The sequence below is a fragment of the Parasteatoda tepidariorum genome, chromosome 4, assembly GCF_982258835.1.
Source record: "Parasteatoda tepidariorum strain Cologne lab strain chromosome 4, Ptep-v5.0, whole genome shotgun sequence".
Lineage (NCBI taxonomy): Eukaryota > Metazoa > Arthropoda > Arachnida > Araneae > Theridiidae > Parasteatoda > Parasteatoda tepidariorum.
The window spans coordinates 58,711,409-58,739,037 of record NC_141758.1 but is presented as its reverse complement, the minus strand read 5'-3'; the positions used below and the strand labels follow the sequence as shown (position 1 = coordinate 58,739,037).

The window sequence follows — 27,629 nt, the reverse complement described above, 5'->3', positions numbered from 1 at the left end:
TCACTGTGCTTCTGTTACGCTGCACACGAGCGGCTACTGCATAATGAGACAATCCAGCTTCACGAAGGCCGATGATTCTCCCCCTTTCAAACTCCGTAAGTTGTTGAAATCTCGCTCTCTTTCGTCGAAGAGGCATAAGTAACGTCTGAGCTAACGTTTATCACTAGCAAATAACCACCGATAACCGTAAACGCCTCGCTACAGCCGTCTATTTATTCGGATCCATCGACCGTTCGGAGAGCTCTGCTCAGCATACGCATGCGCTACGGGTCTGAAATTCTAATCATTTGCATATTATGCTCTACTTTGCATTTCCTGAAAATTTCAGCTCACTCGCGCAAGTCCTTCATGGTATTGCAATTTTCACAAACATGAGTTTAGTTATTTTATTTCAGTTCGAAAAACGTGTTTAGAAGTACTAATCCAATATCTTATAAATGCATGTCGCTTTCATAATTTATTCCATACAATTACTTAAAATTATGTATGCAATTTTTTCAACAAAAAAAAATTCGGTATTTTTCTTTCATTTGCATTTTATCTTAAATAATACAGTAAAGGCAACCTAAATATTAATTGAATAATGAATTATTGATTGAATATAAATACAATTATAGGTTTCAAAAATATTTTTTTTAAAAAGTTGCAACTCACGGAAGCCGTTTAATTCTTCCACGGATCACTACAGTTCCGCGAAACACCATTTGGAAACCTCTGGCACAGATAACTTTATTTTTCATAGTCCTAAAATTTTACAAAGTTTTCGACTTGACAAAAAGTATTCAAAAAAGAATATTTCCTGTTACTTTTATGATATTTAACATTAAAAAATATTGCTGAATAATATAGATTAGGTATTATCAATGGGCTACGATGTACAAAGAGACTTGCTGTACAAAGTACGATGTACAAAGTGTACGATGCTCATCAACCCTTCATGATTGCTTCTCAATCATTTCCGGGTGTTTAAATAGATCGTTACATCCAAATTAAAAATAATTGGATTAAAATATCTCAAAATTTGTTACTGTATTTATACAGTATTGATTTAGTAATGTTAAGTTTCCGATTTCACTAGAAAAAATTTTAAACTTCATCATTTCGATCAATAATCGTTGGCTATAGGTCGTTGGGCTACCGAAGCGGGGGTGCCATCCCCTCTGCTGAGGATCAAAATTGTGATGGTATGTCTTCGGATCATCCTTAGGGATGTTTCCCAGACCGTCGCCAATAGCCCATTGTGTAGCTCTAGTGCGACGTAAATGAACAACAAACAAACGAACAAAAAAATCGATCAATAATCCTTGCATATTCGTCCTCGAACTTAATTTTTGATTACTATAAAAGCTCGTTAAACAGTTTTTGCGAAAGAGATTATTTGGAAATATTTTGGGGAAAGCTGCATATTAGTATTGCTTAGTTTCAAATATTATTTTTTTTAGAATATTTAACTGCATTCGTACATTAAGCACAGTTTATATATAATTTATTACTGTAGTAAATATAACTTACAAAAACGGAAACATATTTTATTTACCACTAAATAATTGTAAAACGCTTACTAAATATCTTTGTCATAAAATTTTGCATAATATGGTAAAATTATGGGATTATAATGTAATAATTGGATAGTCACTTTACTTATAAACTGTTAATTATGAATAATGATCAAAATGTAGAACGCAATATTAAGGGAATGTGATTTTTAGAAAGGATGATAAATAAATGTTATAGGGTTGTTTGGAAAGTAATTTATTTTTTTCAAGAAAATTAAAGTCGATTTTCTTATAGTGAATATATATTTTATTAAAAAATATATTGTCCATTCTGGTCCATTACCTTTTGCCACCTTTCTAGAAGTAGCATAATTCCTAGTTCATAAAATCTTTATTTTAACTGACGAAAAAAACTAATCCAAGTGATTTTTGACCTCATTTGAAGTAACGGTATTACCGTCGAAAAACTTTTTGCAGAGACCGGATCATTATTGTAAACATTCCATTTTCTGTCTCTAGAGATGATTCAATTCAAAAATGAATGATTTTCTTTATGTTTGAGAAGCAAAATCACAGACTTCACTTAATCATTTCTTAAGTACTGCTTTTTCACTTTATTTGAAAGGGAACCAACCAAAAACTACTGTACAGAATCAATCAAACATTTTCACTAGCAGGCGTTGTTATATTAGATGTCGAAATATACAATAATGCGGCTTAAGTGTAAAATTCGCTGTGAAAAGCGTGTGTTGATCTCGCCCCTGTTGGGATAAAACATTACCGTCCGAACATTACTGATTAACTTTTTTATTAAGGTATACATAAACAATATGCAAAGTAAATACCAACATAACTTTTGTTAATTTTAAGCTGTTCCTTACATATTAAAAGATAATATTGTGTGATTTTTCTGTCCATGAAAAATGCTCAAAACGATCATTTTACATCAAAATAATTAAATTATATTGTGAAATAATTATTTATAAAGTCGTCTGAAAGTTAGAAATTAACATGATGACTCTCTTTATACGCATCCACTTTCCGAAATTACTTTCTGAACGAACCAACACTTATAAATTTCTTTAAATAAGGAATACATAAACAAATGCCTGTAAATGCAACAATAACTTTTTGTTAATTTTATGCTGTTCCATTTATATTAAAAATAATATCATGTGATTTTTCGGTCCGTTAAGAATGCTCAAAACGATTATAATACATCGAAATAATTGTATATATTGGGAAATAATTATTTATAAAGTCGTCTGAAAATTAAACATTAACATGTTGACACTCTTTATACGCATCTACTTTCCGAAATTACTTTCTGAACGAACAAACACTTATAAATTTCTCTAAATAAGGAATACATAAACAATATGCATGCAAATACCACCATAACTTTTGTTAATTTTATGCTGTTCCATTTATATTGAAAATGATATCATGTGATTTTTCTGCCCATTAAGAATGCTCAAAACGATCATAATGCATCAAAACGATTTTATATATTGTGAAATAGTTATTTATAAAGTCGTCTGAAAATTAAAGTACTTCATAAGAATTTTATGTATTATGAGATCATAAATTCTTCTGAAAACTAAACATTAACTTCATAAATTCTTTAAGACATTCTTTATGTGCAGGACGGGCTTCAGGGGTATCCTACAGCATATGCAGCTTTAAGCGGCTCCAGATACATTTCCTTGGCTCCGTCTGCTTCTCTAGATTCTGTATTCCGACCCACAACAACACCATTTTACCAACCTTATGTTCCATGGATAACTAGACCATATACTTTCGAAGGTAAGGAAAAAAACTTAAACTTAAAGCTATACTTTTGCTTTAAACTTTTTATAATGTGATAAAAAAATACCTGTTAAAAATTAACATATCAGACAAAAAATTAGTATTGTATAAAGAAATCGTGAAAAGATTATAACATTGGTATGGAAAAAAGAATCCTGGTAAAATTACCATACGTTAATAACATTCCTATGGGAAAAAAAACATAATTTTTGTTTAAAAAACTGTACTGCATTTAAACCATTTATTTGACAATGTTTCTGTCAGAATGATAAGGTAATATTAACGGTTTACTGGAAATTCTGATTACAGTTCTTATTATAGTTCTTATTACCACACATTTGGTAAAAAATCCTCACATTCACGTGAAGAAAAAATTCTGGTAAAATTACCGTACTGTGTGGTAATAACTTTCTTAGGAAAAAAAAAATACATAATTCCGGTGCAAAAAAAGAAGAAAAAAAAACATAATATTTAAACCATTTATTTGGTACTTTTTTCCGTTCACATGGTAATGGTTTATTCGAAATTTTGGTTTTCAAAATTATAGTTCTTTATCCACACATTTAGTCAAAAAAATATTTACTTGCATTCTTTTGCAGCATGCACATAATTTGATTTCGGTATTTTAATATTTGAATAGCAAAATTATACTCGATTGACTTCCTTTATGATTCAGAAGTTATTATTATCCAAATACTCGGAGTTCCATTTTATATTCCGAAAGAAATGTAAAAACTAGTTTAGGTTTTTTCTTCATGAAATGGTTTTCAAGATTTTTTTTTAAACTTGAAAATTATTCCATTAATAACTCTAACCAAAATAATCTCTAGTGACTACCTTTCCAAATTTCTTATTATTATCTAATAATTAGGAGTAAAGTTTTATATGTTGGTGAAAAGTATATTAAAAAAAAAACATTTTATTTCTAATGCCCACCTGTGTTAACATTTTTCCGTCAATTCAAGCATTTACAGGGCAGTTTTGTTGGCCTCTCCTTCAGGGGCACCATGTATATTAAAAAATTGTTAATATTATTGTGTTTTTATCTCTAAAAAGCTTGCATGATGCTTTTTAACTTTCTGAAAATGATTTTATAAATTTAAATCATTCAAATCTAACGTTACAGTGTCAATTGTCTGCCTTTTTGACTTTTTATTTAGTTTTATCCACTATTTGAAGTCTAGTTTTAAATGCTTGCAAATGATTTCAAAATTGAGGAAAAAAAGTATCAGAAACAAATAATATTCGAGTCTGAAAACCCCATGCATCATAATTGAAGCAACATATACTCAATTATGAGCAAAATTCATTGTCACAAAAGTGATATGAAAGAAAAAATACGTGAAAGAGATGCCCGTTGGCATCCACAGGATTCAAACCAAGGACCTCCGGTTTCGTAGTAGAGTGGTCTATCCCCCATAGTTGTACACCCCAGTCAAGGGAGACTTAGGAAGCTTTATATGGTGGCCATTTTCGATTTCTATGATACAAAGGATTGCAATTTGGAAAATATGGTGCCTACAGCGAAGTCAGGAGATAGTTAATCATCTCGCTTACACAATTTTCTCCTCCATATTACTTTTGATAGTATGCATTTCGTTAAAAAAAAGAATATATGCTGATTCAATTTTGAATACATGAGGTTTTCAAATTCGATTATTATTTGTTTCGGAGCTATATGACAAATGTTTTCTCAGTTCTGCGAAACCCTTTCTTACAAAAAACGATTCCAAAAAAAGACCGAAACATAAAATTATCTATTTATGTTTCAAACAAATGAAATTCAAGAATTAGTGTGATTTCGTAAAAAAAAAAATCAAGGTCAATTTCTTCTTGATAGGCATACTAAAAGAAAATAAATACATTGTTCCTTAATCTCATTTCCTTAATTCGCTTTCCTGATAGACACATAAAGCGAATTTAACTACTCCAAATCTAATATTATGAGTCATTCACTCTTATTCCAGGAAAACATGTCTGAATGATGCGACAGTATTTTGAGCTTGATTTCTAAATTGACATTTCCGAAAAATTCTTAGCAAATAAAATATACACAATTTTAAGAGTTGGAGATAAAATATGCATAATGATAAGATTTAATTTACCAACAATTTGCATAACAGTTAAAACATAACAGTTCTTCGTGAGCGACGACATACACTTACTCATAAATAATTCTTAGTTCAATACTAAAAGTGTTTCCCTAATAAGGCGAAATTCTTTTTTGATGCCTTTTAAAGAAAAAAAAATTTTTAATTTTTTTAATGCACTGAAGATTGTTTTTACGGAAAACTCTCCTTAATGTAGCCTTGCACTGTAAAAACTGTGGTGTAATATCTTTTGGAATAAAATATTGAACAAACCAAAAAATTGGGTGACGAAACTCCTTATTACAGGTTAACACCAAATCGAGCGTTTATATGCGATTTAATGAGTGGAATTCAAATCTAAACACTTGTAATCGAATTAGATTACACCGAATTATTACTCATTTGAACAAAACAAGAATTAGTCTATCTTCCGAAAACACGGATGCCTTGGCGCTCTTTTTTTATTACCAGAAGTTTGCGTTTGTAACATAGAATATGTCGGTTAGACTTACTTGTTGTTGGTTGTGATTTGATTGAATAATTTGTTGTGATTTGATTGAATGATTTGTTGCGATATGATTGGATGATTTGTTGTGATTTTATTGAATTATTTGCAGTTCGTCGTTAAAATAAGAATGTATTTTTTGAATTGTTGCAATAAGGATAATTAGATTTTATTTTTTTAAACCTCTGTGAACTGTATTAAGAGATTTTTACATGTCTAATTTTCATCACTTTCTCTATTGTTGAACCTCGTCCGAGTTTGTGTTTATGTTATCTCTGTGCTAATTAAAACTAATTTGATTTTGTCAATCAGGGGGGAAGGTGGGCGCACGATGCGCCTACTTAAAGCTTGGGGGGGATTTTTACACTAAATAAAACGAATAGTTTGGGGGGGGGGGAATTTAGACGAGAGAATTTTTTTTTAGTACATAAATAAAAGAAGCATTGTCATATTATGAGTAGAATGCAAAGTAGCACTATTTCGAACAAGCTAACATGGAAGGGGAAGTTAGAAAAAATGTTTTTTGGGGGGATGAATGCGCCCAAGAGCTTGGGGGTGATGGGGGCCTTCTAAACTAATGATTATTACATTATATTAAATCGTTATAAGACATTTACTGACTCTTATGTGAATCTTATTTTACGATCACTATAATAGTGCTACTGAATGCAAAAAGTGGTGGCAGCTGCTTTACACCAAGTAGTGTAATAGAACATTTTCATAGCAGTGGAACACCACTTTGTTGCAAAGTAATTGTCCCCATTTTTGGTTTCCAGATTCAAGAAAACTTTTTACAATGTGGATATAACTTTTATGTAACATAGGAAACTTCCTTCATGAGAGCTTCATTATTTACTTCCTAGCATTCGAAAACTATAACATATAAACTAAGCAGAATACTTAGTTCTACTCAGGTCCACCCCAATGGCAACTTTTTTTATACTCCGTTGCAAGTTAAGAAAAGACCATTGCGGTATAGGATTTAAGTAATCATACGCGATTGCATATAGTTCCATATTTTTCGTTATCAAATTATACAAATATGCTTTTAAAACTATATGAAAGCTAAACACATCAGGCGGAAATTCAATTCATATTATCACAGACTATCACAGAATTATTTCAAAAAGGTAATAGCTTCATAGCCTAACTGGAATCCTAGATTTAGCGACATATTTCGATACATAAGGAGTTCTTGAAGAAGGAACAGCTATGTGACGTTGCAAGAGCATAGGATGAGATTGGGCCACTCAAAATGGCGTGTCTTATCTTGACATGCCCTTAACAAATCAAATGCGAAATTAATTTTCTTCAATTGTGGAATAAAATCGCCTACAGGAACCAATACTAATTATTCTTTTATCAGTTTATTTAAATGCGAATAAAAAGACATATACTTGTTGCGATGTTAATATATAATTTTTATTAATTACTTGTTAATTGATTATTTAATAAGTTTTGTTTTCCTCATTTCACATCTAATATATATAATTCTCTTACGTGGCTCCCAAATTTTGGCTGTATTTATTTTCCGCCGGTGGCAACGTTTGCTTTGTTTTGTTTAAGTTACTATTTCTCTTACACGGCGAATCGACCAATGATTGCAGCTAAAAATGTCCCATGCCAAATCTAGTTGAGGTGGCTCAACATGTAGCTCTTTTAAAAACGGATTACGAATTTATTTGACGATTTCTGATTTATATCACGAATTATACTATAGCACATTTCTAATAGGTTTAACGAATTACATGTCATTTATTTGAATTCAAATTTATTTTAATGACTTAGTATTTACTAAAAAGATGCAATTTTTTTAAAAAAAAAAAAAAGAGTTTTTATATGGATATGAATGATTGTTCTGAATTCTTAGAACTTAGTGCATTTGCAATGTACCTAAGTTAGTAGCGAGCGAAGCGAGCTTGGTTTGTTCAGCAAACCATATAAGATTGCGTAGCAATTTTCAGGGATTGGCAAGCGTTAGCGAGCAGGGGGCTCAGCCCACTAGTTAAAGAAAGCAGTCAAAAATAAGGCTGTGCAATTCAAGAAATGTATAATACGTTCGCACTGGCAGCTTGGCGTATACTTAGATGCAAACAGGTTCTCTTCATAGGGATAATGACTTTTTCTTAACTTGAAACAGAATATAATAAAAGAATTTTATTTTTATGCACTGAAATCTCTTTTTTTTTAACTAGGACTTAAGCTATTAGTTTATAAAAAAAATAGCAATAATGCAGGAAGTATTCTTGTTGCCAAATAGTAGATATTATTCAGCTATTTGGTAAAATTGTTTGGAATTTCATATCAAATTCTCTTTCAGATTTTCGAAATGTAGCCGCTACTCCTCTTGGGAAACACAGAAGAAACCGAACAGCATTTTCTCAGCAACAGTTAGCTGCTTTAGAGCAAACATTTGCTAAAACGCAATATCCAGATTTGGAAAACCGAGAAAATTTGGCTCGCAAAACTGGACTACCGGAACCAAAAATACAAGTAAGGTATTTTGTAGCATTTTTTTTTCCAGTTTTTATTGTTTTATTCATCAACTCCAATAGTGATTAATTCTGGGAAGCAAATAAGACAAAGGATGGTAACCGCTTTGTGACTATATATTCAGATTATTTTACTATGTGACATATAAACTGATATTGTATCTAACATGCATAAACAATAACTTACCAACAGGACACAAATATACAAAAGAATTAAGATATGATCTAGAATCGCATAACTATGGGATTTTGTAATTATAACAAAGTGAAAATACCAATAACTTTTTGAAAAACAAAATTCGCATTAGCTAGTTTTGTATTACATGGAAATGTTAAATTACCATAATGATACGCAGAGGAAACAATTTTAATAAAATTACTGTACTGTACTATACTGGAATATTTGATTTTAAAAAAAAAGCAATTCTTGTTAATAAAATAAAATGTATGTTATTTAAATTCATTTGGAAATTTTTCAGTTTATACGGTAAGGGTTCCAAGAAATTCTGGTTTTCAAAATTACTATTTTTATTACAAATTTAGTAAAAAAATACAAAATACAAATACAAAACTTTAGTAAAAAAAACTCACAAAAAATAAAAGTAAAATTAGCCGAATAAATGGTTTTTATGACATGCTCTAAGATATCATAATAAATTACCAAATTTTCATCATATTTAAAAAAGTTTATTGCATATTATAAAACCATAGTTTATTGTTAATTTTACTAAAGTTATTATCGAAGCGTTTCGGTAAAAATTAACGAGCTTTTTTGTGTTCCCATGCAACCAGAAGCAAGGTAAAACTTTTATCATATTCTGGTAGCGTTAGCAATGTCTTCGATATTGTAGTTATTTAAAGGTAAGCGTACACTGATGAAAAAAATATGGTCGATCAAATCTTCAGAGGAGTAATTTCTGCGGAGAGAGCTAGTCCCCCCTTTGCGTTGTCACGTGATACAAGGACAGCTTTTCCTTCTATGAACTTCATCTAAAGCTTTTTACTATGGAACTGTGTTTCAGACTATAAAATTTTATTTAAAAAAAAAAAAAAAAAAAAAAAATATCGTATACTGTCGTGTTTTTGGAGGTGGAGAAAAATTCATAAAAAGAGGACCTTTTACACTTCACAAGCATAATTTTTTTTTTAAATTAATGCTTACTTACTTTATTGCAATTTGTATGTTATCGTGCTCTAAGGTCAAAACTATTAGAATAATAAAATTTACCGTACCGTTACAGTATATACCCCAAAAGCATTTTAACCGAAGAGCTTCGGTAATGATTTTGGCAAAATTATCATTAAAATTAGGTTTTATAATATGCGATGAAATTTGGAAAGTGTGGTGAAATTTGGTAATTTTATCATGATACTTTAGAGCTTGACATAAAAACCATTTATTCCGCTAAATTTACTTTTCACTTATGTATTAGTAATAAGAACTATAATTGTGAAAATCAGAATTTCTGTTAAACCGTTACTATAACGACGGAAAAATTATCAAATGAATGGCTTAAATACGGTATATTTTGGTTTTATTAACCAGAACTATATTTTTTTTAACGGAAATGTCATTACCATACATTACAGTAACTTAAACAGAATTGTTTTCAGCGTGTATCATATCCAGAAAAAACAATGTGAAATATTTTAAATTTCAGAAAAATTTCTTGTCTTAATTTGTTTAATTTTATAATTTTTCATATTTCGTTTCTTTTTACTGTCGACTAAATACATCCGACATACCAAAAATTTGCCATTTCATAATCGTAACTCGGAGGTCGACTAATGCATATACGGTAGTATTTATTGTATCAGAAAGCAATACCAGCGTTAAGCATTCGCCACCTCGTCAAATGTGATAAAATCGTAAATTTGGCGAATGACTTTTTCTACTGGAATAAAAAATACACATTTAACTTGATCCTCAGAACTACGTCAAAATGAATTTTTATCAACAAATCAGTATTTTTTTATTTAATTACATTAATTTTCTGTAGATGCCCCTCATAACCAATTAGAATTGGGTCCAAATAATATAAGCCTGAAACAAACTGACTTGAACTGTGATAACTTAGATTCAAAATAAAAGTACCAAAGAATAATAAAAAGTCATAACTCCATAGTAAAATAACTGATTTTATAAAAGAAAAAACAACCAAAAAATTTTAGTCCTTACCTGCTTACTTGGCTTTATTATTATTTGGTCCTTATATATATATAGTGCACTCTCGATTATCCGTGTTAATCACCGGGACAGGTCACACGGGCAATCGAAAAACACGGATAATCCGAAAACTTCTTTTTATTAAGGAAAAAATCCATATCAGAACAAAAAATATAAAAATTACTTTCATTTGCATCCCGTATAACATCAAACTTGGAATTTTCCTTTTAAAAAAAAATGTGAAATACGCCGCATATTGTCACATATTTTACGAACCGTAGTTAAGTAACCGTAATCAAATACTCCTATATAATCTAATAAAGTTTCAACAGATTGTAGAGCAGCAGAAATTGTATTTCCCTCATTTATTACATCTTCTGCATCTGTTACTATCATCACTATTTGATTTAACAACATAACGATGTCTTCATCTGTCAAATACTGGAAGCCAGGCTCACATGCATCACTTTGAAACCTATCTTTTAATTTTTCTTCATCAAGAATTTCGAAACCTTAGATTTCTTTTGCTTGTTCGAGAATACTGTTATTATATTCTTCTTGAATATCTGAAGAAGGTTATTCATCAAGCGGTAAGATCTTTTTCCATGATCGTGATAACATAGACGATTTTACCTTTGATTGTGCTGCTGATATTCCATATATTGCAATCCAATAACGAATATTGCTTTCCAAAGATTTGGTAGTGTTATAACTTCATGAATCGAATTTTTTAAATTTTGAATCTTTTTCTCTTTAAATTTTTTGTACGACTCCGGAATGAGCACGGAAAATCCGCAAACCGGATAATCCCCACACGGATAATCGAGAGTATACTGTATATATATATATATATATATATATATATATATATATATTATGATTATTATCTATATATATATATATTTCTCTTACACGGCGACAAAAAAAGACTCATTACAACTCCCCGAATGGCAACGCTAGAAAATCGACCAATGATTGCCGCTAAAAATGTCACATGCCAAATCTAGCTAACATATTGCGCTTTTAAAAACGGAAATTGAAATATCCAGAGAGAGCACTCTCACAAAATACTATTAAGCTAGACAGAAGTGAGTAGTCTTTGTCGATAGATCTCTATTTTAGTATAGCTGTCGAAAGCGCTTTTTTTCACGAATTTATAAATTACGAATTTATTTGACGATTTTTAATTTATATCACGAATTTATTTGTTTTATTATTGTTATTAGTTATTAATTGAAAAAGGAGTCTCAGTCGTGCTGTTAAGCTTTTGAAGTTATAACCAAAAGAAGCGTGCTCGAAGATTGGAAGAGAGCATTGATGACAGCTATGAAACACGTAGTGGTGAAAGAATGAGCAGACGACATGCTGTCATTTTTATAGACTTAATTATAGCCAAAATTTTAACCTTTTTAAAGAGATATCAGTTTTAGAAATTTTATCTTAAGATTTTATACTATAGCAAATTTCTAATAGGTTTAACGAATTACATGTCATTTATTTGAATTCAAATTTATTTTAATGACGTAGTATCTACTAAAAGGATGTATTTTTTTTTTAAAGTTAAATGATTGTTTTGAATTCTTAGAATTTTGTGCATTTGCAATGTAACTAAGTTAATAGTGAGCGAAGCGAGCTTGGTTTGCGAAGCAAACCATATAAGATTGTGAACAATTTTCGGGGGTTGGCGAGCGTTAGAGAGCAGGGGGCGCAGCCCACTAGTTACTAATATTATTATATTAGAATCATTTTTAAGAATATTATTAATTATAAAGAGTATCTTAAAATGCATGAATAATATGTTCTTTTCATTTCTACGTTGATAGGTGTGGTTTAAAAATCGCAGAGCTAAGCAGAGAAAGCTTCAAAAAGGGGGAGACAAAAACTATAATCCAGAGAAAAACAAGGAAGCTATTAGCTCTACAACTACTTCTCCTCAACAATCTTCTAATGAAAAAGAAATTGAACGAAAACAGTCCGCCATTCTAAGTAATTCAGAGTCAGAAAAGAAACTAAATTCATCCAATTCTAGATCCTTGGAATATAAAATTAGTTCAGATGTAAAAGGTAAGTAGTATCAATAATTTCATCCATATGTCCCAACAATAAAAAATAAAATGACATTTAAAATCGGTATTTTAATTTAAAAAGGTGCATTCCGATTACTTTCATTGAAATAAAGCAGCTGATTATGAGTTCCTTTCAAAAACGGTGATCATATTAACGTGAATTATTAAGGTATCTGGTATGTGCAAAAACAGGAAAATTTTCAGAAAATGAGTTCATAGTAAATTTAGAATCCCCGTACTCTTAGCTTTCTAAAATATTTTAATTTTGTTTAGATTCCAATAATTTACTAAGTTATAGCAGTTTTTGGGCAAAATTATACAAGTGGATAGACTAATGATTTTATCTCAAAAGTTAAATGCCTTTATCTCAAAAAAAGATTTTTCTTCACATTTTACACTACCTTCTCACGTTGTATTTAAAATAATTGCCTACAATTTTTCATGAGTGTTTATGGTTATAGTACATACACATATTTTTGAGTACAGATTAAGAGAAAAAGTAGAATTTCTTTATGCGTGTCTTTTCGCAAAAACAAGCGCGAAAATTTTTAAAAATTTAATCCTTAACTTAGTATTATATGCACTTGCTTTTACGATAATAGTTCAAAACATAGTTGATAGCCTTCTAAATAAAAGTTTTTGTTTCAGTCGATAGAAATTGTTTTACAGAATTTAGCGCATATGAAAAAAATGCCTTGCTCTTTTCTAAAAATGGCAGTTTAAAAAAATAATAATAATATAAATATTTTTTGCTAGCTGTTACACATAATAAAACAAAAAAACTAGCTTTTTTTTTAAATTTTCTAATACTGTTTCAAAAAAAAATTAGTCGAAACTAGCAAGACACCTTAAGTGATGCACACTATTATGCACACTATTATAAAAGCATTTGAGTTCGGTGTAAGCTTTATCATTTATTAGAGTTTAGATTTAACTACACTAATTAAAAAGTAAGAATGCTTGATTCCGAATTAACATTTAGTTAATCGGCAAATTTATGCAGAAATAATGTTATGTCACAACTGTTATTTTGCCATTGAATATGGATGCAAAGCAAAATATTATAAATAAACTCCAATAAATTTTATTTGTACTGAATGAAATTTATGAAATTCTATATCACCCTGGGTTTCATAAATTGAAATAGACAATGCAAGTGTAATGATGGGTTAACTCGTCACCGGTAAACAATGTGTTAACTTAAAAATGCATTTTTACCCACCAAATTTGCTTAGGATTTGATAGTTTTGATAGTTTTTTCAGTTTAAAGAAAGAAATTGGAACTTGATAACGGATCTGATTCACGACCCGGAGCTTTTGGAACACGTTCTAAATTTCTTCAACTATTGAGAAGTTTATCGATTATTAATGAATTAACGTTGTGACGTCATTACTCTGCATTTAATAATAATTATTTATAAATATTTCAAATATTTCTTTCAAAACATTAAATTATAATAAAAAAGTTGAAATCATAAAGAACAATAAAATATAATTCACGAATTTTAAACGCTTAAGGAACATTCCCACTGAATGTGGTTTGATCGTTTTACTTTAAATGCGCTAATTAAATTCTCAATTTCTAAATATATATTTTATATGAAATCTTTTATTTTGAAGAAAGTGGGACAAACATTATTGTCGGTGCAGCTCTGGAAAATATTTTGTATTAAAATGAAATGTTTGTTTTCAAAACAATTTAAATCAATAAAAAGACGTTTTTATCTAAAAAAAAAAGCAGGAAATAATATATCCACTCTTCTCTCAAGATGGAAACCGATTAAACTTTTCAGTTTTCAAAAGACATCGTTATAACAGTTCGGAGAGGACTCTAAAAGCACCGTGTCTGAGAATTGACACAATATTAACGAGGAAATATGTTTTCCAGCTCCTACCTAGTCTCTACACTCTAAAACAGTTTAGAGCATCTTATTACAAGGAAGAAAAAAAAATTACACTATTTTTACAGCTTTACACTACAGCTTTTATAATGAGTGCAGCTAAACAATAATGACAATTTCCAGTACTCCTGCTGATTTTAGACACGTTTCCTTTACAAATAGAAAAGTCATAGTAAAGAAGAACATTTAATGACTCAAGCTATATTTAAATGCTTGAAAAATTCTATGGATTAAAGATAGAGTTTTGGGTTGATGTTTAGAAAATCTACCTGTAAAATATTTTTGTGAATCTAGGGAAAAAAAAGTGGAGGCAATTATTTTGCACCAAAGTGATATTTCACTAAGTGTGCCACTGCATCAGAATCAAGAATAGTTCCTGTTGAAGTGAAACGCCTGGAATATTCTTTGATACTTCTTGGTACAATTTATTTGGTACATATCTGTTATTAATTAACACTAAAATTTGTAATTGCATTAAGATATGATGATCTAAATCAAAAGTCATAAATTTAGGTAGCATATATATAATATTTATTAAAATAAAATTAGTTTATTAATTAGTTTATTGCTCAAACATAAGCACAGCATTAACAGGATATTAATATAAATTCAAACAAAACCAAAGTGAATATAAATTAAATATAAAATTATTTCATACAATTGACAAATTAATGTAAATATTATGAGAGTAAAACTAAAAAATTAGTTTATCAGAAATCAGATAACAAAATAAAAATTACTTTTCAAATAATCTACCTATAACAAATCAGTAATCTACCAATAACAAATCAGTTCCTCTGGGGTACTAAATTGAAGATTGGTTGCTATTTGGTTCAGGTCAAAATTACGATCTGTGAATGAATGAAAAAAATTATGTATGTATGAATAAATTTATGAATGGGTCCACCCTGTAAAACGGGCTGTGACGTGTGTAGTGCTGAAATTGTATTCTTGGTCATAAATGACGCCACTGAAAACAAGAAGCGCACCCGTTGCTTTAAAATTACCTTGGTTTCCCAAGCAGGCATGGAGGTATTTGGCAAGTGACGATAGAAACAACAACAACAAATCCCACAAGAAGTACACTTCATGTAAACAAATCACCATATTGTCAACAAAAATTTCACAATTATTCTCCTTCAAACTTCTGATAATGGTCCAAAAGCATTTGCTAAACATGGCCTGCCATGATTTCACTCAAGATTTTATAAAATAGTTTAAATCTATACTAATTATTTGCCAAATTTACGGAGCTCGTAAAAACAATATCTTCTTCACTAACCAGCTGCAGATTGGTGTAAGCTTCATTAATTATTGATGTTAAAATTTAACTACACCCTTTGATGTGTGTAAAAACTCTCGATTCGGTTTTAATTTGAAATAAAGTAATCATTCACATAAATTTTTTAGTTTTTCGACTCCAAATTCGGAGAGGTATTACTCAACAGTTTTCACAGTGTAGAAAATAAACCTCAATAAAAATAATTATGTTATTACATTAATTATAGCATTAATTTTTTTCTTAAATTTATCAAAAATAATGTTTTTTTTTCTTAACCTATTCAGATGAATTTGCATTTCATTCAACAAATGCTGAAAGAAGATCTTACATAGTTTCAAAAAATCCTAGCAGTGAAGAACATTATTCATCGCCAGAGCAGAGAACGACCGATTTATCTAATAAAGGAATACAGAAAAGCCAAAGTAAGTGTCACGTAACATATTACTGATTATCCAGCACTTTATTACATAACTCACTCGGTTATATAACTTAATTTTCAACTTACCCGTAAATATTTTTAGCGAAGATTATATCAAAAACATATTTGGAGTTTCTAAATATAAATATTTTAATCCTTGTTAGTAGAGAACGAAATGCTTTTCACATAGATTTATTATAATTCATGCTACGCCTTTTTAATTTGTGCTGTTGAATTAAGCTAAAACTAAAAGAATAACTAGTAAAAAATGAACAGATATTTGTCTAATTTTAATCAAGCCTGCACTGTGAAATAAAATTTTGTATATAGTAATACTAAAATGGTGACAACTATTTCAAATCAAAAATGGAAAACACCAAACGACTATTCTTAGTGTAATCAAACACGAAGGATAATCTTTGGTGTAGCGAAACACCAGAAATATTTCATTATACTTCTTTTGGTTTAAAGTAGTTGTCACCCTTTTTAGTGATTAGTGAAACCAAAATTTTGTAATGACAATAAGATGGAACCACTTTAGAAACAGTAAAGTTATTTTTGCAATATCACTTACTATACGAACAATAAACTCTCCATAAACGAAGTTTTTTAAAAAAATTATCAAAAATGTATGAAACTTTTTTTTCCTTTTGAGTAATTGTTATTCTACACTTTGAAAAATACTTTTTTAATGTTCAATGTTATTTTCTAATTTTTTAACAAATTTTTTAGACTTTAAAGTTCTATTAGGACTTTAATGTCTGTCGGGATTTTATGCATGACTGATGATATTTTAAGAGCAAAAATTATACCCTTAAAACGCAGAGAATAACGAAATACTTGTGAAAATGTATTGTAATTTCTAAACATCAATCAGAAATATTAAAATGGAAACCACATTTATAATGTAATTAATTTGAAATTTTGGTTATTATTCACAATTGCATTTTTTTTTTTTTTTTTTTTTTTTTTGTGATTGTATATTTTGTATTCAGAAGTGTTAGGATCAGATAGAATTTCAGCCTACACAATTATAATTTCCTCAACTGTTAAGTTCAGCTATCAAGCTTTATCTTCTCCAATACACGTATGTATAAGAAAAGAAAATAATGAACTCATATAAAAAGAAATATCACAACTGTCTTATAAATGTTGCAAAACCACATCAAACAACTCAACAGTATTCTCAGTGCAATTTATAAAATATTGATTGCGTCAATATAAAACCCGTCGGGACTATGAAATCCGTCCCAGGAAAAGATCAGCACAACGTAAAGTTCTAATTAAATTAAGTATTTAATACAGTGTTTGATAACTTGTTGAAAATTTTAATGAATCGATGAAAAAAAATAATAAGAGACTCACTAACAAATGAGTTCAAAATAAAAAGTAGAGAGTTGAAGAACAAAGATTAATCAAAAAAGGAGGTTTTAGGAACCAAATATCATCAACTAAGCAATGTTCAGTTTCAAATAATTGTGCGCTGTCTATTGGTTATGATAATTGGAAAATTGTATTTTTGGGGAAATCCCGATGTGATATTTTGTCCCGTTTCAATGCCATACGGAATTATTATAAGTGGGACTTATAAGGCAAGGGTTAATTTAGAATGCGTTCGCTCAACAATTCCAAAAATAAAATTAGTTTGTGATACAGCCATACACACAGCATAAAGAGAACTTTAGAACAAATTCAAATTAAGCTTAATAGAACAGACACACATGAGAATTGTATATTATAAAGTCATTTAATGTAATTATTAATACATGAAATTATCTTATGAGAATTATCTTCATTGCAACTCTAAAACATAAATGGTTTTTGTAACAGTTAAATTTCTGTTGATATTTTGCCATGTGCGAGACGATAAGGAACATACCTCGTGCTTGATAGTAAACAATCTACCGTTGCCATCTAATGATTCGGAACGTTAGTTTTTTCGAAGACAAAAATAATTAATGAATGATGCAAATGCATGTGAGCTTGGTGTAAGCATTCTCTGTTTTTGGTATGTAGATTGAAATAACGCATTTATTCTCACAATTTTTTGAGTTTTCTTTTAACATCGAATTTGAAGAGGTTTTATATCGCCCTTTTTACAGTGTGGAATCATGCTATCATAATTTCCAGATAGCTGGAGTGTTCAGATTAAAATTGTAGCTCTATGCCTGATGAAAATGCAAGTAGCAATTGTTTTCTGATCACTTTTGGCAGAATACATTTTCTATTTCATTGTATTTAAACTTTTGACTATTTTCGACTAACTAGACTTCGCAAACTTTAAATTGAGCTCTTTGCCTAATTAAAATGCAAGTTCTAAAACTTCTCTAACCGCTACAAATGGAATTTATAAGCATATAGAATTTTCACCTACTGATATTTCGACTATTTTTCTACATTTAGGAACGTTATGGACTCCAATAAAAAGAAGAAGAAAATAATAAACCAAAAATGAGTTTTGAAAATGTTTTTTTCACAATAAACTTTTGCCATCACCGAAAATTCCCTCTATGTCAAAAATTGTAGCCCTTTGCCTGATGAAAATAGAAGTTCCAATAATTTTCAGACCTCTACTGGCAGCAGTGATCGCCATGTTATCTCAATTGAAATTTTGACTAACTAGTTAAATTGAGCTCTTTGTCGGAGGACAATATAAATTTCGAAAACTCTCTAACACACATAAATGAAATCTATCGTCAAATAAAATTTTCGCCCGTTGATATTTTTACCCCATTCCGACATTTAAAAAACTATTCGATGTAAAACTAAAAGAAAAAATAATAATAAAACAAAAAAAAAATGTTTTAGGAATTTTTTCGCAATAGGCTTCTTGCCATCATCTAAAATTCTTTCAATGATCTTCAAAACAGATACGTTTTCTTTTATATTTTACTTGTTACTGAAGTAAAATTACTTCTCCTTCTTGGAAATTCACGTTTTTTTTCTTTTTTAAAGAATTAAATCTTTATTTTTATGCAATAAGAAAATCTAAAGAAGATTTTTAAAAAATTGAAAAACAAAACAAAACATAAATATTTTTGCAAAAAATATTTGAAAAATTACTCTACTAATAATTTAAAAAGTGATAATTTAACATCTATATTACTATTCATTTCAGAAAATATTCAGTTAATAAATAATTTTGTTTATTTTTCTATAGACTTTTCATCTACACCAAAGAGAACAGATATTGATTACGTTGAAGATTTATCTCTGGACAATCCTCAATCTCCGGAACATACTAAATCACAATATCCTTTAAATTTCTGGACAGGAAAACTGCCAACATATTTATCTCCGACCACAAGTGATCCTCAATGTCGCTTTCTACCGATGGTTCCATCTTTCTTGTATCCTCATATATCTGGTAACTGGCCATATGCATATTATGGCCCATCCACGACAAGCACCGAAACAGCACAACTGTACGGCAACAAATCAACTTGCTTGCCAATTGAAAGAATCGATCCTATTGGACGTTTCCCGGAAGGAGACTAAAAACAGTTAAATGATCTTAATGGTCTAACACTGACACTTACAATCTCAAAGATATATCGTTCAGCAGTAGCAAATTTTTGAAAAGTCCTGACTACAGTCTCCTTTGGAGCAAATTCGTAGTTATGTTGATCTTGCAAATTTGGTCTCATGTAATTTTTTTTTTCTGTTGTCCCGAATTTCCTGTATTCTGATTTTTACCTGATAATATTTATATTATAAACTATTCATATTAAGTCAATCAACTTGCAATACAAATCAACTTGCTCACCACTCGAAAAAAATCTATCCTATTAAATTTTTCAAACTCTCAAAAATAAAACTCTCTCTTTTGACGATTCATCAATACTTGAGCTGTATTCTGTAAATTTTGAGAATCATATTGTCACGAAATTACGTGATTTGTGACGAAATACAAACTGTAAATATAAGACTAAAATGTTTCCTCAACTCTGAACCCCATCGCTGTACATTATGGGATATTGCTAACTTAAATGAAGACTAGACGACTGAAAATAGAATGATGAAATAGGCCGACCGGATGTATGGTGGACAAGGAGTTGACCTCACCTGGAAGATACTGGGTTCCAGTCTCGCTCCGGGCATGGATGTAATTCATCGCTCTATCCTACCTGTTTTTCTTGCGTTGTTGGAGAGATGTTCATCTAACTATGTGGCGGCCTCGAAAAAGTGATCAATAACAATACCACCCGTTAGATTCCATAAGACATTAAAGTGCCTCATGGGTTTGTTTTTGGAAAAATTGGAATAGCAAAATATTTCCTTGAATTGAAGATTGGTTGCTCTTTGGTTCAGGTCAAAATTACGATCTGGGAATGAATGAAAAAATTTATGAATGTATGAATGAATTTATGAATGGGTCCACCCTGTAAAACGGGCTGTGACGTGTGTAGGGCTGAAATTGTATTCTTGGTCATAAATAACGCCACTGAAAACAAGAAGCGCACCCGTTGCTTTAAAATTAGCTTGGTTTCCCAAGCAGGCTTGGAGGTATTTGGCAAGTGACGATAGAAACAACAACAACAAATCCCACAAGAAGTACACTTCATGTAAACAAATCACCATATTGTCAACAAAAATTTCACAATTATTCTCCGTTAAACTTCTGATAATTATCCAAAAGCATTTGCTAAACATGCCCTACCATGATTTCACTCAAGATTTTATAAAATAGTTTAAATCTATACTAATTATTTGCCAAATTTACGGAGCTCGTAAAAACAATACCTTCTTCACTAACCAGCTGCAGATTGGTGTAAGCTTCATTAATTATTGATGTTAAAATTTAACTACACCCTTTGATGCGTGTAAATACTCTCGATTCGATTTTAATTTGACATAAAGTAATCATTCACACAAATATTTTAGTTTTTCGACTCCAAATTCGGAGAGGTATTACTCAACAGTTTTTACAGTGTGGAAAATGAACCTCAATAAAAATAATTTTGTTTTTTACATTAATTATAGCATTAATTGTTTCTTAAATTTATCAAAAATAATGCTTTTTTTTCTTAACCTATTCAGATGAATTTGCATTACATTCAACAAATGCTGAAAGAAGATCTTACATAGTTTCAAAAAATCCTAGCAGTGAAGAACATTATTCATCGCCAGAGCAGAGAACGACCGATTTATCTAATAAAGGAATACAGAAAAGCCAAAGTAAGTGTCACGTAACATATTACTGATTATCCGGCACTTTATTACATAACTCACTCGGTTATATAACTTAATTTTCAACTTACCCGTAAATATTTTTAGCGAAGATTATATCAAAAACATATTTGGAGTTTCTAAATATAAATATTTTAATCCTTGTTAGTAGAGAACGAAATGCTTTTCACATAGATTTATTATAATTCCTGCTACGCCTTTTTACTTTGTGCTGTTGAATTAAGCTAAAACTAAAAGAATAACTAGTAAAAAATGAACAGATATTTGTCTAATTTTAATCAAGCCTGCACTGTGAAATAAAATTTTGTATATAGTAGTACTAAAATGGTGACAACTATTTAACTCAACTAGATTCAACTCTAGCAACTCAAACTAGAACGACTGAACCGAACACGTAAAAGTTGCTTGGGGATGCAAATTACTTCAGAAAATCAAGCTTGTTTTACGGTAGATTCTAAGTTACCAGAAAACTGTGTAACCGTGATCTAGACCGTGTTACTGATCTTGATGAACCTTGGTTTCTTTTTCTGGTGAGCAAATAAAAAAAGCAGGTTCACGAAGACATTTTAAAGAAACTATGAAATCCTTATCATAGGTTGGAGAACATTGAAGGTCAATCCAAAGTTCTAACCAACTAACATAAGCATAGGTCGTTTTTTTATTGTTTGAATATTTTGTAAGTAGTAAAATATTGTGGAAACTGCATCAGAATTACGATTGTATAAATCTGTTTTTTTTTCTCAAAGTATGTTATCTATATTATATAAAACGTTAATACGTATGTATCAATAAAACCGATGATATTTCTTTTCTCGCGTTGGCAACAGTTTTCATTTTTAATTGATAGGATTCGGCGCGCAAGAGCACGTAGTGAGCATCATATGGCTAATCTATATTATATAAAACGCTAATACGTTTTAATTGATAGGCTTCGGCGCACAAGAGCACGTACTGAGTATCATATGTCTAATCGGGTGAATTCTCACCGAATTATCAAAAACATTCTCAAAAAATTATCTTCATCGAAGACGATGCTTTACATCCGGCGTTCAGTAATATTTCATACTAGGAGGCTTCGCCCCCTGCTCGCTGGCGCTCACCAACCCTCGGAACTGCTTTCGCAGTTCATTTCGGATTGCTTCGCAATCCAATGCTCGCTTTGCTCGCTCTTGGGATACGTTCTTTATGTCTAGTTTTTGTATACTTTTTTGAATACTGAAGTTCCGAAAACTTTTCACTGTAGAAAATTCTAAACCTGTACATTTCAATATTAATTTGAAATTGCAAACAGTTCACATGTTTTTCTTAATCACACTATTCTAAATTTCAGTTGTTGAGAAAAGTAATTGTTGTAAGTTTTGTTTTAAAATCTTTCCCTCCAGAGGGCTAAAGCCATGTGTTGCAAAACAATATGAAATAGTAGTCTGCCACTGAACGCCGGATGTAAGGCATCGGCTTTGATGAAGATAATTTTGTATTTTTAATTCTCTGAAAGGCGCCACCTTAATAATATGGAATTTGTAAAATAAATGTATATATTTTTGATTGTTGATGAAGCCCATCATTTTGTGTTTTCATCAGTGTTCAGAAGCAGAACAACTATAAGTTTTTTATTTTATCACAAAAATATAAAATGTATAAAAAACAAAGAAAAGAGTAAGAAAATGAGTATAGTCATAGAAAAAGTTAAAATTATAATATAGTATTTGTCAGTTAAAATAAAACTTTTTGTTTAAGTCATTGCTAACAATTCAAATTTCTCCGAGGCAATTCTAAAGTATAAATTAAGGTAGTATTGTTAAGTTGAAACACAATATTTTTAGTTTTGATGTCAACAATACAATTCAATTTTTCACAAAAACGATTGTTTCCATTCTTAAGTTCAATGTCAGCAATTCAAATTTTTCTGAGGTAACTCTTAACCTCTAAATATTATTTTTTTTATGTACACATTTCTAAATGTCAGTATTCAACAGCTTAAAGTCCTCAAATTTAGCATGAAGTTGTAAAATGTAATGAAAGAGGGTCATAGCAATAATAAAAGTAGAAGTAAAGTTAGTCCTGTAAAATTAAAACAATATTTTAATCAATGAGCCAAGTTATTCTAGAAGCAGTTGTAGAAGTAGGTTGTTTATTTAAAACTTTTTATAGAATTTCTTTAAGAACACAATTGTTAATTTGGGCATTTGGCGATACAACACTTTTAGAATTGAAGGATTTGTTACGTCAAGCGCTCAGGTATCATAATCTTGATCTAGTTGCGCTTCTATGTCATTTTGATTTATGTTGCTAAGTTAACTTTCAAAAAATTCTATGGCTGGCAACAGCATTTTTATTTTTTAAGTTGTTTATTTTTATTCGTTATTTTTTTAGCGAAATGTTTTTTAACCTAATAGAATTCTTTGCCGACTGTTTTCTCTATGAATAAAGAAAATAAAGTAAATATTTAACTGTTGTGAAAAGAATCTTATTTAGTTGTACAAAGTACTTCAGCCAAAATTTGGAAGCCACGTAAGAGAATTATGTATATAATATTAGATCAGAAACACATCATTAAAAGGCAGAATGCTTTGGTGTTTTCAAAACAAAGTAAACGTTGCCACCGGCGGAAAAGAAATACAGCCAAAATTTGGGAGCCACGTAAGAGAATTATACATAATAGATTGTTTTACAACACATGGTTTTAGCCCTCTGGTGGGAAAGACTTTAAAACAAAACTTACAAAAGTTACTTTTCTCAACAACTGAAATTTAGAATAGTGTGATTAAGAAAAATATGCGAACTGTTTTCAATTTCAAATTAACATTGAAATGCACAGGTTTAGAATTTTCTACAGTGAAAAGTTTTCGGTACTTCAGTGTTCAAAAAAGTATACGAAAGCTAGATGTTAAGAACGTATCCAATGAGCGAGCAAAGCGAGCATCGGATTGCGAAGCAATCCTAAATGAACTGCGAAAGCTGTTCCGGGGGTTGGCGAGCACCAGCGAGCAGGGGGCGAAGCCTCCTAGTTTTATATATAGTTTCTTATTGGTACATATATTTGTGAAAAGATTTATGGTCTGATGCTTTTAAAAATTAGACAGTTCTTGTTCCAAAATCCCAAATTATAAACTTTTAGGCACTTTCGGAAATACACATGTGGAACAAATGTTAGGCATACGTGGAAATTTTGGTTTCAGGTTGAAACTTGAAAATGTTTCTCATAACACTCCTGTTTTTAACACTGCTTTGCTTCTTGTTGCAAGGCAGAAGGTTTTGGTATGTCATACATCTAACATCTTCAACTGTGATTTGTCAGATTTCTATTTTTTTTGTTTTTTTCTTGATTTAGCTGTAAGTAGGTCACTAAAAAATTTAATTACGATAAAATTGCTATTTATGGGCCTATTTATGTGACCCCTGTACTGTATCTCGAAGTATAAGAATTGTCCTTAGGTTTATTTTATGAAGCTGCTATTCATACATTACATTCATTACATTTTACTCATTAGTGGCAACAGTCTGAATCTCCCAGTATAAGATTTGTTATTTTGTTTATTTTAAGCAGCTGATATTCATGCATTGCATTTTGCTCATTCATGCTAACGGCTTGATTCTCTCAGCATGAGAATTTTTATTAGTATTATTTTAAAAGTTGCCATTCATATATTGCCAGTAGCTCATTAGTGCCAAGATTTGTTATTACGTATATTTTATGAAGCAGTTATTCATACAAAACACTGTATTTAGCTTATTAATGCCAGCGTCCTGAGTCTCTGTATATTGTAATTCCGTACTTCTGAAGAAGCCGTTATTCATGCATTGCATTTAACTCATTAGTGTTAATTACCTGAATCACCCAGTAGAAGAGTTATTTTGTCATTACTTACTTTTTAAGGAGTCGCTATTCATATATTGCGTTTAACTCATTAGTCTCAATAACCTGAATCACTTAGCATAAGAGTTGCTAATACGTAGATTTTAAGAAGCCGCTATTCATACATTGCATTTAACTCTTTAGTGCCAACGACCTGAATCTCTCAGTATAACAGTTGTCGTTATAGATTTTTTTAAGAAGCCTTTTTTCATACATTGTATTTAACTCATTAGTGCTTATTGCTTGAATCTCCCAGCATAGGAGGTCTTATAAACTTTTATCTTAAAAAGCTGATATATATATATATATATATATATATATATATATATATATATATATATATATATATATATATATATATATATATATACTAATTTATCAATCTCATTGCCGACCGAACAGGGGTTCAAGTACCAACGTTGACGCTACAATGTTTCCTTCATTCCCTTCAACACATGGAGAGTTTCCAGTATCTTGCTCTTCCCAGCTAGAGACCCTTGGCTATTAAAATACCATGCCTTCATTCACGCATAGATATCACCACCAATAAGTTTCTGAATGCACAAAAAAAATTAGTTTTTCCTAACTCTTACAATAGGCGAAAAAACCAGATAAACTAATTAAACCACATTCAGAAGTTCATTTGATGAAACAAAAGTCAACCACTACCCTAAGTTCAATGCCCATTACCTAACGAAAAGTCCAGCCTAGCACAGTTAATTTTTTTTTACTGTCTTGAAACTATGCTAGTTGTAAATTTTTCAAAAAAACCATATAGTTTTGCATTTATGTTTTCTTTAAAATTATACTAATTGTAAACGGTTTCAAAACCGTAAAGGTAAAAAATGTTAATGAAGTTACTTTAAACTGTACGGTATATTGGATGGAAAGACTCCTGTCGGCTATTTTACCGTAATTTTAGAATCAAAATTCTAACAGTGTGTAAAGAAATAATGTCTCTCAGTTTACAATTACTTTTGATTTGTCTAACTACTTTATAAAATGAAATCTAAATTCCACTTAATTAATGCTTTTTTCTTCAAAGTAAACATTGGAAATAGATTTCTAATGTATAGTTTGTCTTTCAAACTAACTATTTAACAGTTAGATTACAGAGTAGTTCACAATTATGGATCAATATTTATGTCGCAGAATAATAAATAAATACGTTTTTATTAATGTTTTTGTGGCCTTAATGCCCAGTATATTAAATATGAAAAATCTGCAATATTTGCTATTTACTTCATTCAGGTATTTTTAAACTCTTAGCTCGCTTCTGCTTACATGCTGAAGTGCCAAAACAAAACTGGTTAGTTCGTGCATGTGCAAATAATGGAAGACAGCAATCAATTGGATTACCACGATACTGTCGGCAGCATCTATATAACACAAAACAGATTTTGCAACCCTGCTAAAGGTTGGCTTACACGATAAAGAGCTCCTTACACCATATTCATGTGCTGGCTCTTACCGTGAGTACGAAGATTAGGAAATTCGAATCGGAGTGGTTGAATTGGTTTTGGTTGAGAAAGTCATACTATTTTTCAAACATTCCCCATAAGAAATTGTTTTACTATAGCTTTCATAACAGACTACCTCAAACTTTTAGTCGTTCGGAGTTATTCAATTGATCAGTTCCTGTTGCTACAGTGAGAGGTTTTGAAGATTTAAATGAGTTTGAATGTATTGATGAAGTTTGCGCATGTGAGGTTGGGGAATAGTGTTTCCATAGTAGGGATGGAATTTGGATTTTTGAAGATAATTTAACGATTGTACTGAGAATACTGGTTGCACATCGAATCTCCGATATCGTAAAAGATCATGAAAGAAAGAAACTAACGAAAACCGTGAAATGTGAGAGATGTACCTTACTCTAAGGAAAATTTGCTTGTATAAATCTATCGTAACCTATGGAAATCATGGGAAATTTTTAGTTTTTATATGGCAATACACTCAAAGCTTATATTTCTCTCTTGTAAAAGTACAATACACATATGATAAACGCAAGGGAGCACACCATATACTAATTGTGAGCATATAGGATTATGTCATATACTAATGGAGAACTTAAGGGGAAGTACCATACACACATGATAAGCTAATAAAAACACACCATATTTCCTTCATATGGTAATGTTTTATACATGTAAGGCAATTTCATTGTAATGTATCATAAGTGTATGACAACATGCCATAGGTTTTATTTCTAAGTTGAGCACATCATGCATGTCTGACACTCAGATATAAATAAACCTTGAATGTATGGGACGGAAACATACTATAGATAGACATGGTACTTTTACAACGCACCATTCGCATATGGTACTGTTTCTTTTTTAAATCTTATGGAATGGCCT

The 27,629-nt window shown here is 30.3% G+C and overlaps 1 protein-coding gene across 1 annotated transcript in view; it reads left to right on the top strand.

Moving 5' to 3' along the window:
• LOC147810985 (uncharacterized) overlaps positions 1-23,070 on the top strand; it is a 55,624-nt gene extending 32,554 nt beyond the window's left edge. The window contains exons 2-6 of the mRNA XM_087161184.1: positions 3,143-3,302; positions 8,221-8,393; positions 12,383-12,623; positions 16,093-16,230; positions 19,387-23,070. Of these exons, the coding sequence (XP_087017310.1) occupies positions 3,143-3,302; positions 8,221-8,393; positions 12,383-12,623; positions 16,093-16,230; positions 19,387-19,724 (1,050 nt within the window). The 3' untranslated portion in view covers positions 19,725-23,070. The remainder of the gene's footprint in view (positions 1-3,142; positions 3,303-8,220; positions 8,394-12,382; positions 12,624-16,092; positions 16,231-19,386) is intronic.
• Positions 23,071-27,629: the final 4,559 nt, after the last annotated feature.